The sequence below is a fragment of the Triturus cristatus genome, chromosome 1_1 (assembly GCF_964204655.1).
Source record: "Triturus cristatus chromosome 1_1, aTriCri1.1, whole genome shotgun sequence".
Lineage (NCBI taxonomy): Eukaryota > Metazoa > Chordata > Amphibia > Caudata > Salamandridae > Triturus > Triturus cristatus.
The window spans coordinates 23084913-23100288 of record NC_140579.1 but is presented as its reverse complement, the minus strand read 5'-3'; the positions used below and the strand labels follow the sequence as shown (position 1 = coordinate 23100288).

Below are 15376 nucleotides of genomic sequence, written 5' to 3'. Positions count from 1 at the left end.
CAGTAGGAGATGGGGCTGGTTAGGGTCATGGATCGTAGGATGGTACACAGCAGGAGATGGGACTGGCTAAGGTCATGGATCCTAGGATGGTCCACAGCAGGAGATGGGACTGGCTAGGGTCATGGATCCTAGGATGGTACACAACAGGAGATGAGACTCACTCATCGCCATACAGGGTGCCTCATGAGCTACCCAAGGCAGGGTTCACCCTGTGTTTCAGCTGAAGGGCAAGTGAAACTCTACCGGCACTTTGGGGAACCCTTACGACCATTAATCTTAAGCCCACCAATCATTCTAATTTCAATGAATAAGCTTCTGTTCGCATCTCTTGCCTTTTGAAAAGCTACCAGTGGACAGAAAAGGAATAACATTTTGAAAGCGTGGAATGAGTGGGGTTCAGCAGTTGTTGGGATGGGAATGTCCCCTGCATGGCTAGCTGTGGAGTTCACCCAAGGTCTGAGGTTCCCTCGGCAGTAAGTCTCTGTAAGTTGATTTTTCATTGCAGCAGCCATGACAGGTCTGCATGTTTGCTGCAGGCGGCTTGAGAACTAAGTAAGGCTTTTTGGTCTGGAATTGTCACCTGAACTGCATCACTCCCTTGGCTTGCCACTGTCACTGTTGTGGGATGGAAAATCCTTTAAGTGTTGGCAGTTTATTTATACAGAAGGACAGGCCTTTTTCCTGTTACCTTCAGTGAAATGGCGCATTAATTAGTCTGTCTGAAACATTTAGTACATCCAACATAAACAAACTTTAGGTATAAAAGATTTGCTCTGCCCAGAGACAATAGAGTTAATTGCTTCAGAGAGTCAACCGATGTTTGATGTCGCTCATGACAATCCGGTTGTCTATCCGGATTCGAACCTCTTGCATTACAACAAGATGGGAAAAGTTGAGAAGAGCTAACTGAGCTGCGCGCTTTTAGTTCCCTCCAACTGGATGAAGCACTTGCATCCAGACCCGCCCATCGTCCCCGAACTGGGAACTGTTCCAACAAAGTCCCCCGACTCACTATGGTGGCATATGTCATTACTGGTGTTAGAACTAGAAAGCCAATCCGAGCGCTACTCTAAATGTGAGGCTCGTGCTCTGTTTCTGGAATTTTATTTATTTAAATATTTATAGAGCGCACTGTCACCAAAATGGTATCTTGGCACTAGAAGCCATGAACCGGGCTCTAGCAACATAGTGCCCAATACCCACGCATCCTCCCCAAAATAGATGGGCCAACCGTGTGATACTAGCAATGCGATACGCAGGCCAGACACCAATCTCGTCTAAAAGTGAAGAACACATTTCCCGTTTCACAAGTAGTCAGGCAACTGCCACCCAATCGCAGTGCACCTCCGTGAATCTGTTTTGGCGCCATGCAGCACTTGTCCGCTGATTGCTTTTTCTGCTTACAGCAGCCCTTACTCGTAGACAGACACCACTTACTGGATCCGCTTAGCAAGACCTCTTACAATGTTGTCTTAAGTAATCGAGGTGGCTTATCAGACCCTCATTAGATCAAAAACTGGTAGCATTCCTTACCTGTTCCTGGTGACTACATCTTCACATAAGAAAGAAAACAGGAAATAAGGTGGACAAGGTTTCCTTCTATTACAGGAGTACAAGAAATAGAAAGGAAACTAACTGTCTTAAACTCAGTGACTAGTTTGGTGGAAGAAGCCAATGCTCATTGAAGTAAGGGGTGTGATGGGTAAGAGGGATGAGGAGGTGATGGAGTTCCGCAGGCAGTATCCTCGAACCATCACCAGCACAGCCTGTTGCTTCCAAGGCACGCTGCTCCACTTGCTTCAGAGTGGTCTGTGCACATACAGGCAGCGATACCTGCTGATTAGGACATGTCTCAAAGAGAGCGGAGACTTTCAAAGAAGAACGAGTGACACTGAAATGGGAACATATGACCTGAGGGTTGAGCCACCTCAGAGAGACAGCAGGATTTCCTGCGACAGGAGGGCTTCAAAGTCAGTGATTGAACTAACCCCAAGTGACGTACTGCTGTTCTATCCCAGATGCACCAGGACAGCTTAAAGTGAAGGCATAAATAGTTGTGAGCAGGACCTGCATATGCAGCGGTAGGGATCCTTCCTACTACTGGGCCTATTGCTCTATTGTCAGCCCCACTTCTGATTGCTAAAAAAAACAGCTTAGATATCCTAATCTGTGTTATTGTGTGTGCAGTATATTGTTGTGGGTAGAATAAGTACTTGTCTTTTTATACATCAACGCACTGGTTAAACATTGATTTATTACACGTTGTATTGTTTCGTATTGCTGGTTTGTTATGCATAATCAGTTAAGATCATTGCATTCAATAATACAGGATTTCATAAAGCTGTATGTTAACAGAATTAACAAGCATTGGCATAGCCAATAGGTCTCGCCTTTGGGACCTTATAAGTGTTTAGCCATGCAACAGTTGCATAACTAAACACTTATAAGGTCCCAAAGCGAGACCTATTGGCTATGCCAATGCTTGTTTTAACTGCTGCAATCTATTGAAGCCTCAGGGAGAACATCAAAGCGGCGTGGGGCCGCAAAAGATATCGCGATCAAACATCTTCGCGTGCGGCCGCGAAAGTGAAAGTAATCGCGGTAAAGTGCGAGGCGCGCGCCTCCGCACATGCACTGTAGCTCTAGGCTGGCCTGGTAGCACTTTTTGGAGCCCTCACAAAATGTCTCGCCAGACCAGCGCAGGCGCTGGGTCAGGCGAGACCTAAAAATGTGCGAACCTAGGACACTCCTCGAACTGTACAGTTAAAGATTCTTCATTTTTCTGCTCGACTCTTGGTATGAACGTTATCCTGCAGCAGAGCTGGCTGGCATGTTTATACCAGATGGAATAAGTTCTCTGTGCACATCTTACATAAACAACAGGAGGTCAGTTCACTGGTCCGTTGCCATGAGAGGCTATGCTGAAGGGAAGGTAGGCCACCAAAGAAGAAGTCCAAAAACTGGCATTACTAAAAAACGAGTAAAAAGCCTCAAGGTGGGACAGTGGTTTTAAGTTCTTGTAATTCTGCATTAGTGTCAAGAATTCCTGTCATACGAGGGGAGGAAAACGGTAACCGGCGAAAACGGACTACATCTCCCAGGATGCTTAGCGGTTGAGAGGTTATGTAAACAGGAGAGCTGTTACATAACTCAAGGGAAACACGCCCTTATGTAAACAGGAGAGCTGTTACATAACTCAAGAAAAACACGCCCTTATGTAAACAGGAGAGCTGTTACATAACTCAAGGAAACACGCCCTTATGTAAACAGGAGAGCTGTTACATAACTCAAGGAAAACACTCCCTATAAAGGGAGGAACCGGGAGGTACAACGCTGTCGGATATTGTGTTCACACCGACGTACCTGCTTCGTGAAGAGCAGTGTTCCGGAGTGGTGCTCCAGTAAGGCAAGAACGGAGGTAGGTCGAGTCGTTACTCCCTGGGCCGTGTCTTGCCCCATCGTCACCTGTGAAGGACCCGGAAGCTCTACCGGTCAACCATTGAGCTTCGCTTTTTGACTCGGCTGAGTCCAAGCGCAGTGGCGCTTTTGCTGGTTGGAGTCGTAACTCCCAGCCCGACCAGAGACACAGGGACTGCCAGCTGTAACGCACACCAGGAGGTGTTTGCCGCGTTACAGACTCGGAAGTCCACAGGATCGATCGAGCGGCTGCTCTCGGTTCAGTCTTCTTGCTTGTGATTGGGGTATCGGTGACGCATCACCAGGAGGTGACTCCGCGTCCCGGTGCAGTCTGAGGAAGAGGTTGAGTGGCTGCTCCCTTCAGGTAGAGACCCCGGCTGGGTGTTTCCCTGACTCCTCGATTCTCCCCAACACTCTTCGTGCCCCTCACAGCCTACCGATTGGCATTGTCGGCCATTTCATTTCTGCCCTCTGTTGGCATACGCCGGGACCGGCGTATATGCAGAGGACGGTTAGGACCATCCGTGCTGTGGGCTGGTAACGTACTTAGCCTGGAGGATTCCAGTGACTATACCTTTTGTTTATTCTTTGTATTATATTTGCCTTCATTAAAACAACTAACCCTTCACTAGTGGTTGCGTCCTCATTGTCGTGTCTGTTAAACGATCGTGAGACGTTCAGGGCGTTACAATTAGCCTCCAGGCTTGTGATCTTTTTAAAAGTGCCGCCCTGTCTGCAACAATTGAGAGTTTCTTGATTGAGCTGTTAACCAGTTCTTTTAACATTTTATAAGATCCAAAAATGAAAGAAATCCTAAGATTTGTAATGCTGACTTCAGATATATCCTAGCCAGTGTTGTAGTGCAAGTGGCTATCACAAACTGTTGATGGAGTCGCCAATTGTAGTTCTTGTCCTCTAGCAGCTTTTGATGTGGGCACCCTGTGTGGCGAATGACGGTTTGGTTATCCCAAACTCCAGACGCACTTGTGCTGGAGAGGTATTTTGGGGCAAGTTAAATATACCCCTCTACACTCTCGAGATTATTGTGTCCCGCAGTGCAGCATCGCCGTCTCGCTGCAGCCGGTCAAAGCTTTTTTTTATTTTCAACAAAACTTTATTGCATAATAATCAAAAGCTAACAGTACAAGTTCAACAGGTCAAACAGGTCACCCATACCGAATATCGAAGATGTTAGAGCGGAGAGGTAGCCCAAGCGGCACCCCCGACCAAGCAATCACAGAACATTGTAACTAAGGGCAGTAGATTTGCAATACTCCCCGCCCTCCATCCATCCCTACCACTCCCACGCCTCCCCAACCACATGTATTGTTACTCAGCCTGCTCTGGCCCATCTCTTGTGTCTGCAGTTCTGTCTCTGAGATATGTGGCAAAGGGTTCCCAGATATCCAATGGCCTGGATCTCACTGGCATACGCTCCCAATATGTGTTGAGTTGCCACTGACAGTGTGCAACAGTCCGAAAACCATGCAGCGTGTGCTTGCGTAGGCCTCCGGCCCCAATGTATTGCAAGCCTGCGCTTTGCCAGTAGGAGCAGCATCGCCACCAGCGGGGGTATGCAACAGATGTCTCCCCGACATAGCCCAGCAGGCATGTCACAGGGTGTGGTGGTAAGTGGGCCTCCGTAATGCAGCTAATTGTGTCACACACCATCCCCCAGAATTCCGCCACCACCGGGCATCCCGAGGCCAAGTGGAGAAATGTGGCACCAGCCACAGAGCAGCAACTGCAAGTCGAGGTTTCCTGCAGCCCCATTTTGTGCAACTACAGAGGTGTACGGTGTAACTTGTGAAGATATTTGAAGTGAATCAATCGTAGCCTGTAATTGGGAGATAGGTGCTTCGTTGGTCCGCAACAGTATGACCACAGGTCCTCTGCGAGCTTACATTCCAGCTCCTGCTCCCACTCCCCCCTTGCCCGAGAGGCGTCCAATTGGGGGGACTTCATTGTGAGCATATATAACCTTGTGGTAAGTTGACATACAGATGCTCCAGTGCCGCGATTGGCGGGGGGGGCTCAGGGAAGGTATTGTCGGTTGCCCAGCAGGTCACTCGCACAAGGTAGTACAGCAGCATGTCCAGTGTGGTGGCCTCCCTACAGAGGGGTTAGACAGTGATGCAAGAAACATTTCCCTGGGGTCCAGATCCGCAATAGTTTTGACTCCCAGCTCGGCAGCCCTACCAGCAGACTCCTCATCTTGCAGTGGGTGGAATAATGGGTTTTCAGCCAGCTGAGCTGATGGGGTGTGTAAAGCCAGGAGTCCAGCCGGCAGTCCAGCCCAGAGCCCATTCCCCGCCCACCTCATACATTCTAAAGGGTCTATTTCGCCTTGAGGGGCTTTGTATTTGCAGAACAAGACCGTCGTCAGTGGCCATGGCGATGCTGCCACGTGGGCCTGAAATGGAGTGGGATATAGCCAATGATGCAGGAAACTCGCCTGTGCTCATAGGGCATATAGCTGCAGGTCCGGAACCCCCAACCTGCCGCTCGCCAATGGCAGCATCAGCACCTCGCACCTCACTATAGGCTGTCGCCCTGACCAAGTAAGTTAGATTAGATCTTAGCCTCTTAAAGAAGCGCATTGTGAGGGGCATCGGAACGTTGGCAAAAAGATATAAGAACTTAGAAAGGACCACCGTCTTTACAACCGTGATGCGCCCGCGAGGGACAGCGCCAGCCTCGTCCAGATTGGAATGCGGACTCCAATCATTCCGCAACACACCCACAGTTTGCCCTCCAAAGCTCATCTACATCTCGACTCAGTCTTATTCCAAGCTATTTGACTGGCTCAGGGGCCCATCCAAATGGATACTTCGTGGGGCAAGGGACAGCTGCCTCAGTAAGTGGGAAAAGTACCGACTTTCCCCAGTTGATTTGAATACCGGAGTGCCCCCCGAAGCATTTTACCTCACATGTCAGGGGTGAGAGGTTGGTGCCTAATTCATGGACATAGAGAGTGATATTGTCCGCATACATCGATACCATAAATCTCCGAGTGGTGGACCGAATTCCACGCTTCACCTGGTGCTGCTGCAGCCTTGTGGCCAATCGCTCCATAGCGATAGCAGAGAGAAGGGGAGACGTCGGGCAGCCCTGTCTGGTACCACAGGTTATTTCAAACCGTTCGGATGTTTGCCCATTTAAGCGCACAGGGCCATAGGCTGGGAGTACAAGAGCTGGATTTTCTGGATGAAACCTGTGCTGAACCCCAATCTCGCCATCAACGCGAAGAGAAACGGCCATTAAGGCGCCAAGTAGAGCAATCACTGCTGGCACCGAGGGGTGGATGTGGTGCATGACAGCAAAGATGGTGCGCAAGATGTGCGACGTCCCATGTCCCGGTACAAAGCCAGACTGATCCAGACTTTTGATAAAAAGCATGAGTGGCAGCAGGCGGTTAGCCAAGATCTTTGCATAGATTTAGGAGTCGCACAGCTCAGGCAGTTTGTCTGGTTTAAGAATCGTGACTATTATAGCTTCCTGCAAGGACACGGGGAGGTGCTCTACCAACACGACTCATGATACATTTCGATGAGATGCGGGATTAACAGATCTGCATATTCCTTGAAGAAGACGGGCGTAAACCCGTCTGAACCAGGAGCCTTGCCGGCCGTCAGGGCAGCAATGACCCAAACGTTTTTCTCCCGGGCTATCGGAGCATCCAGATATTCCCTGTGGTCTGTTCCCAGCTACAGCAACTCTATATTGTCTAGGTATTCTCGCATTGCCAACTGGTTAGTAGTCGCGCTCGCAGTGTATAGCTTGGCATAGAAGGAAGACATAACCTCGGGGAGAGCAGCCAGGGCGGTGACCAGTTGGTTGCTACAATCTTTCAGTTCTGCCGCATAGGCTGAAACATGTGGCTTGCGCAAAAGTCCCGCCAGGGTCTTACTGGGTCAATCTACCTCACCATAGCGCCTCTTCACCACCTCTTTCCCTAAGTATTTCATCTCCTGTTCTGCTTCCAGGCTGTGCTCCGATATCTTTCCTCTGACGTCTGGCAATATGGTCTGGCTGGGGCCAGGCCTGTGCAGGCTCCAGTCTGACAATATACTTTTGTCATAAGTAAGACTGTTAGCGCTCTAGTTCTTTAAAACACTCTGGGATTTCTGTCATTGGGCTATACTTGGGCTACATCTCAGTGATATTTGTGCTACATTTGGGCTCTTTTGTCTCTGGTGGCCATCTTGGGAGACTTGTTATGAAGTTTCCTAATTTCCTCATTTACTACAGTCTCCTCAGTAGGCATACAGTCAGTTTTTTACTTTGATTCAACGAAGAAGGCATTCAGATGTGTCACACATTTGCCATAAATTCAGAATGTTAGCACTCTAGTTGCTCATTAGATCACTGTAGTAATGCTACTGCTCACCAGGGAAGTCTGCTGCTGGTATTGAAAGTGCATGTTTCAGTCTGCATGTCAGAATTCTTTAATGAAATAGACGAGGATTTGAGAAGTCACTCAAAATGTGCCCTAATTTTTCTTTCTGCAGCACTAATCATACATTCTATGGCAAAATGAACCCCCTCATTGTGTTCCTTTTTAAATTAAATGTTTTAAGAGTTACCACTTTATTCCAATCAAGATGGCTTCAGGTGTGCCATACGTTTATCATAAGTAGGAGTGTTAGCGCTCTAGTTGTTCTTTGGAACACTATGGGAAGATGCAGTAGAACACAAAGGAATCAACTGACAGTCTCTGCCCTTGTTGGATGTACATGTTTTACTGAGAATGTCAGACTTCATTCTCACATGACTAAGAAAGATAATGTGAATTTACAGAAAATATGCTCTCAGTTTAGCTTATAGATCACCTTCCAAACCTCTGTGGGAAAAGCATGTGAAAATAGTTTTCTCTCAAACATGATTCATGATATCCCAGCAGAAGGCTTTTTCACATGGTAAAATCACCTTAGAACACACCACAATTCCTAAAATGACTATGGTACCACCATGATTTATAATCTAACTAAAGTCTTAAAACCTTCTATTAACTGCAATGCTTTTTAATGAGGTGCTATCATGTATATTGGTCCCGAGATGGCTGCCAACACTTCTTGGATGAAGTGCTGACAGCCAATCAGATCTCACGATGAGATGTGTGGTTAGGCTCCGCCCAGATATATATGTGATTTTACTTTTGATTTTCTCAGGAACTACTGAACGGATTTACACCATTTAAGCAAAAGGCACGACTCTGAACCAAGGTCTACCTTTCTGCCAAATTTGGTGTAATTCCGTTCAGCAGTTCGGGCTGTAGCTGCGTCAACAGGTCCTATGGGAAATTGCATGGGGAAAACGCGTTTTGGGACCCCCCTTTTTTCTCAGCCCCCGCTTGACGAATCACCACGAAACTTTCAGGATAGGAGCGGACCGGAGCTGGCCAAAAGTTTGGAACATTTCGCGAAGATTCATCAACCGGCGCCAGACTTATTGGGATTAGAATGTTGCGGATTTCCTATGGAAAATAGGTCCTAACTATAACTACCAACTGGCGACCGCCAGTAGGTAATATATATATATATATGTATATATGTTCGGAATGTGTACAACAGTCTGTTTGCTGCTCTGTCCGTGGGTGTTTGTTTATGCACCCACACACAAATAGGCTCGATATACAATTGCGAATTGGGTGAATATATATGTAACGTGTAGAACTATACCTGTGATCATTCTCACTGTACAAATCTGTATATTTATTTAAATAGATCCTGCAAAGCGTGCATGTAACGTACGTAATGTGTGCAAGATACCACCATGCTCACTATACACAGTTGTATGTTTCTATATGCATGATTCTGCTATGCATGTTCGTACCGTGTGCAACATAGCATGCTCATTGTACACATCCCTATGTTAATATATACAGTAATCTGCTTTGTACATGTGAGTAAGTGACACAGAGGACACTTATTTGTCACACTTTCTTTGTATTCACTTTATAGAGACGACAGTCACTGGATTGTTGTGAACGGGACGTGCGCATTTTGCAGAGGTGGCATCTTGAGGTGCTAGGCGCGGTCACGGGGTCACAAAGGAAGGGCGCATCCACACAGCGATGGGCGATGTTTATCATAAAAACAGGAAGAGACAGGAAAGAGGACCGGAAAGGGAAGAAGGACTCGAGGGCGCGAGGGATACTTAGGCAAGGGAGGTGTGTGGAAGGGGGGGTGCGAATGGGGGTAGAGAAGGAAACAAGTGCTGGAACTGACTAGCAAGCGGGGAGGGGAGGGGAGGGGAGGCAGTGAAAGGACAGAGCCACTGAAAGCAAAGAGAGGGAGGACTGGCGTGTGCAGGAAGGAAAGGCTCGGAGAGCTCGGATTTTTATTTTATTCTTTGCAGTCTTAGATACCGCGGATTTGATCCCAGGGCATTAGGGCGCTTTCGATGACCTCCAGATTACATTACACAAGTCAAATTATTATTTTTTAAGACACCTGGAGATTAAGTGATTTGCCCAGAATCACAGGATGTCGAGGCCAAACCGGGACTCTGGACTGGTTTCCCAGTGCCGAAGCCAGGCAGCAGCTCGGCCCAAAGGCAACATCGGGCATAGAAGAGCGACGTGCATGCGCTGTACTTTATGGAGGGGGTGGAGAGCAAAGGAAGGAATAAAAGACAGCTGGGTAGAAGAGGCACTGGCAAATACCTGCGTGCACAGCCTGAGAGGACAGGGGGAGGAGACCAGAGCAGCAGCCAGACACGAGAGCACCGAGGGAGCCGAGAGCAGGGGGAGAGGACACCATGAACACCACCGCCTTTCGGATTGGGGGCATGTTTTTCTTCCTCTCCTCTTGCCATTGGCTGGAATGTTTACATTCCAGAGGAGAGAAAGAAAGTAAAAAACATGCCCCCGAATCCGAAAAAGACGGGGCTTAAATGGACAGACGCCCCTCTCCTCCAATGGCTGGCCTCCGTTTAGGAAGCCAGCCAATGGAGAAGAGGGGCGGGTTCAAGCCCCGCACTAAAAAACATTAAATCTCGCAAGCGCAGCCTTCGCTAGCCGAGACCTAAAAAGGTGTACTTGAAAACCCTTTATTGGTCTGTTAGTAGGTAATGCATCAGGACAGGCCTCAGTGGATATAATTAGAGTCCAATAACCCTTATCCGCTCTGTGGCCTCCAAACCAATTCTGAAAACACCACAGAGAGCTTTCTCTGGCTGCTGCGCAGAATGGTAGAGAGGAGTGAAACCAGCAATGGGGCAATGTTGCTGTGGAGAAGGTGAGGGCAGAGTTCTGAGGCTGAGCGCTGGATGCACAATTGTGTCTACAATGTAGGTCACAGGTTCAAATCCCAACAGGGCCAACTTAGCTTTTGTCCTGTGGGGCAGAATCAGCACCAGGAAATTAGGTGCCAGGAACACATGCCATTAAAGCACCAACAGAAAATCTATTTTATGGTGTGAACAATATAAATGAAACATACGTTATTGTGTCACCTCCCAGGTCTCTCCTTACACAAAACGGCATCACATTGCCAGAGTGCAGCTTCTTAGCAATGACCAGATCTCACCTAACTGCAGAACCTGATTCAGACCACTCATCACATTATCATGCCACTCCATCCTCACCCCACTCTGGTGGATTCTAAAAGTCTTTACAAACCTGAGTCAGGCCACGCGATGTGACGTCAAACATCTTACATTTCACCACGGTGCGCTCATCCCACTTGAAGCCCACGAGGATCCGCGGTACCCCTCCAAGGAAGGACTGGGCCCACCAGCGCAACTTTTTAATACTGCGACAAAGTGAAGGGTAGAACCAGGTAAGTGAAGTGTGAGTACAACTATGGAAAATGTACAGCATTAAACTCAAAACATGTTTACTACCCTGCTCTTCAACAAATCCAACAACACAATAAAAGGATGAGCCATATACGTACACAAACTTATCCTTCAAGCTGTGCACCCTGGGGACGTGTGTGCTTGACGGAGTGAAAAGGCATGGCATGCCTGGCTTCTTCCAAGATGTGCTATGAGGCTGTGTTTCTTCATACCCATGTCACGTAAGAGGACGAAGAGATTGGCGGTCCAGTATACACTTTCCTCATATGTGTCAAAATAAACCTAAGTGTACTGTTCCGAAAGCTAAGTCGGAGAGCAACTATCACAAGCTGTCAGCAGGTACTCTTGGAAGCATGTGCTTTAAGGAACAATTACCCTCACTCACCCATACATATGCTCCACAATTGATTTTAGCCTCACGCTTTTGCCAATTTTCACACCTCCTGGACATAATACTCTCTATCCAGCTATGCTCATCGGGCATTTTGAACAAGCATTTGCAATGCAATAGGTCTCGCCTTTTCGAGAGTTTGAGCTATTGGCATTGTAAATGACAATGCCTTTTATTTATATGATTTGAATACATGGAAGTGGTGCGTAAACACACACTTTGTACGTATAGTCATTGCTTACGAGAAGCAAGGCTGGCAGTAACTGCGCCTTTTTAGGTCTCGGCTGCGAAGGCTGCGCTTGCGCAGTCTCGCTCCGAGATTTAATGACTTTGAGAAGAGGGGCTTGCACCCGCCCCTCTTCTCTCCTGTTCTCCATTGGCTGGCCTCTTAAATGCTGGCCAGCCACTGGAGAAGAGGTCCAGTCACTCCGTTGAAGCCCCGTCCTTTTCGGATCGGGGGGCGTGTTTTTTGCGAGAAGTCTCAGGGAGGAGACAACAGCAAAACACGCCCCCAAATCCGAAAAGGACGTGGTGTTTCTCCGAGGCATTTTCTGCTGTGCCTCGGAGAAAGGCGGTGGTGTCCCGGCGTTGCTCCCTCACCTGATCTCCTTGTTTTGCTATCGGGATCCGCACCGTGCTTTGGACGCATTTCCCCCTTGTTAAAGCTCTTTCCTCGTGGCTTAGGAGACGGGACCGGAAGAAATTACGTTTAGTACACTGCAGCCAATCAGAAGAGGAGTACAACATTTTGCCTCTCCCCGACTTCCAGCTCATCTTCTCGAGTTTCTTTGCACGTAAACGGGAAACCTTCCCACGCCACGGCCCACCGACACTCCCTCCGCTGCTGAAGTTCTCGACCAGGATGTATTTTGTGTGATTTACGGATGGGGGGCGTGGTTAAGCTTCCTTATGTCAAAGGGGTGTGTTCTTCTACTTCAATTCACTATTGTGCGAGTCGGCGGCAGTTTGTAAACCCTACTCCTCACCCGTCCCCTGACTCTCGCTTCTTACTCCGGGACAGCCATGTCGGACCAGGCTCCCTTCGACACCAATGTCATCACCCTGACCCGGTTTGTGATGGAGGAGGGCAGGAAAGCCAAGGGGACAGGAGAGCTGACGCAGCTGCTCAACTCCCTCTGCACGGCTGTGAAAGCCATCTCCTCCGCTGTCCGGAAGGCTGGGCTTGCCAACCTGTGAGTGTGACTTCTTTCCGCCCCAAAGGGGGCAGTTTGCCTGGTGTGAGGTAGCACAACGCCACCAGCAATTTTACAAATAGCCGCCCAAGTCTTATCCAATTTGAGGGCGTGTCCTCGGTTTCTTTACACCTGGCCTGTCAGTGTCTCTCAGATTTTTTTTTTTTTAATGTGGATTTTGACGTCAATGCCTCCATGAAATTAATATAAACGTGACACGCTGTAATGTTTATCTGAAATGTTTGTAATCGTCTTCGTGAATATTATTCTCGTCAAGAAGGTAACCTGTTAAGAGTAAGAAATATATAGCGTTGAAAAATGAGCGAAAACACTTCCTTGCCGTTGTCTCCCTGAAGCTTGGTTTAAATTCTGTATTTTAAGGCGCCTACAGTGATGTCGTCTGCCTTTTCATACTTTGTCCCGCAGTTTTCACCCGCCCGAACTCTGTAGCCTGTCAATTCTGTATACAATAGCTTTCGCCACGCCTCGCCTCAGCTTTAGGACTGCATTTAAACTCCCAGAAATAGCCATATATACTATCGATGTATGTTTGATTTCTCAAATTAGGCTCAGATTGGACCAAAAATAGGCCTAGGCTCGCCAAACGAGAGGCGCAAGTACGCGAATCGCGACCTCTCGCATTGCTTGGTTGGTATCGGGGGCTAAGTTTTGGAGAAATGTGTTGCGAATCAAACGTTTTAAATCTTTCCAAACCAATAACGTTGATCAACACATTGGTTCTTACCTGCGCCTTCCTAGAAGCCGACCAGGCTTTAGGGGTGCTTATGGTCCCCTGACTCTGGACTGGGGAGTAAATCGAGGCTTTGGACATCAGAGGTGCTAGTCGGTGGATGGGTCACTGAAATTCTAGTTTTCCGTTCCTAACCATGGGTTCCTCCTGGGCAAGGTGGGGATTTGCAAACTGGCTGAGGCTTTGTGGCCTGCTCTGTAGATTGACGGGCAGTATTTTTTTTTTTAATGAAAATCTGTGAACATCTTAACATGTCCAAAAAACATACATCACCCTAAAGTGAACGAGGTATTTTGAAGTTTTCCCTGTCTGAACTTGCACGAACACGAGGAGATGTAAGTGAAATAAATGTGTTCTCTCCCCCCCCCCTCTTTAATCTGCTCTGCTCCTCCGCACTATTACCTCTAATGGAATGTAAACTTTTTGACAAGGGAAAGGGCAGTGCAGGTGACCCTAAACCGAGCTCGACCCCCTCAAGCCACACTTGAGGCATTTAAAACGAACGTGTTTGTGCGAAGGAACATGTTAACTTTGGGGGAAAGGTCAGAAGTGTGATTTTTGGCACCACGCTTTGGAAGAGCAGCAGGTATTTTCAGCAATGCTAAGCGGCCTTTAAAGAACACGCGCTTAGACCTGTCCGGGGCAGAGTTTATTCCAACAATTCGTTGTAGCCTGCGCAAGATCACACAGTTCATTAACAGTCGCGGCGGAGCTGTGATCGACAACTTCAGATTTGTAATAATAACAAGCATTTACAATGCAACGGTCTCGGCATTGTTAAAGTTAGAGCTATTGGCATTGCTCATGACAATGCCGTTTCTTTAAATGTTTTAAAAACAAAAACAAACAAAAATAATGTCATGAGCAATGCCAATAGCTCTAACTTTACCAATGCCGAGACCATTGCATTGTAAATGCTTGTTTATGCCGGCTATTAGTACAAAGTGCGTGTTTACGGACCGCTTACAGGTTTTCAAAACACATAAATGAAAGGCATTGTCATTTACAATGACAATAGCTCAAACTCTTACAAACTCAAAATAACTGTAAAGCGCTCTGATATCCTTCGGGATCTGGTTCGCGCTATATAAAACTTTATAAATAAATAAAAAATAAATAAATAAGCCACTCCTGGCCTGCTCTGGGGGTTCCCAGGTGAAGTCACTCATTGCCTGCTCTGGGGGTCCCCATCTGAAGTCACTCAGTGCCTGCTCTGGGGGTCCCCAGGTGAAACCACTCAGTGCCTGCTCTAGGGGGTCCCCAGCTGAAGCCACTCAGTGCCTGATCTGGGGATCCACAGGTGAAGCAACTCGGTGCCTGCTCTGGGGGTCCACAGGAGAAGTCACTCAGTGCCTGCTCTAGGGGGTCCCCAGCTGAAGTCACTCGGTGCCTGCTCTGGGGGTCCCCAGCTGAAGTCACTCGGTGCCTGCTCTGGGGGTCCCCAGCTGAAGTCACTCGGTGCCTGCTCTGGGGGTCCCCAGCTGAAGTCACTCGATGCCTGCTTTGGGGGTCCACAGGTGAAGCCACTCGGTGCCTGCTTTGGGGGTCCACAGGTGAAGTCACTCGGTGCCTGCTCGAGGGGATCCCCAGGTGAAGTCACTCGGTGCCTGCTCTAGGGGTCCTCAGCTGAATTCACTCAGTGTCTGCTCTGGGGGTCCACAGGAGAAGTCACTCAGCACCTGCTCTAGGGGGTCCCCAGCTGAAGTCACTCAGTGCCTGCTCTGGGGGTCCCCAGCTGAAGTCACTCAGTGCCTGCTCTGGGGGTCCCCAGCTGTAGTCACTCAGTGCCTGCTCTGGGGGTCCCCAGGTGAAGCCACTCGA

General features: G+C 48.3%; 1 protein-coding gene across 2 annotated transcripts in view; it reads right to left on the bottom strand.

The window, feature by feature from the left end:
- Positions 1-15376, bottom strand: part of LOC146869193 (decapping and exoribonuclease protein-like) — a 97488-nt gene that overhangs the window by 9017 nt on the left and 73095 nt on the right. For both annotated transcript variants that reach the window (XM_085643122.1, XM_085643117.1), the window contains exon 5: positions 11042-11174. In XM_085643122.1, the coding sequence (XP_085499248.1) occupies positions 11042-11174 (133 nt within the window). The remainder of the gene's footprint in view (positions 1-11041; positions 11175-15376) is intronic.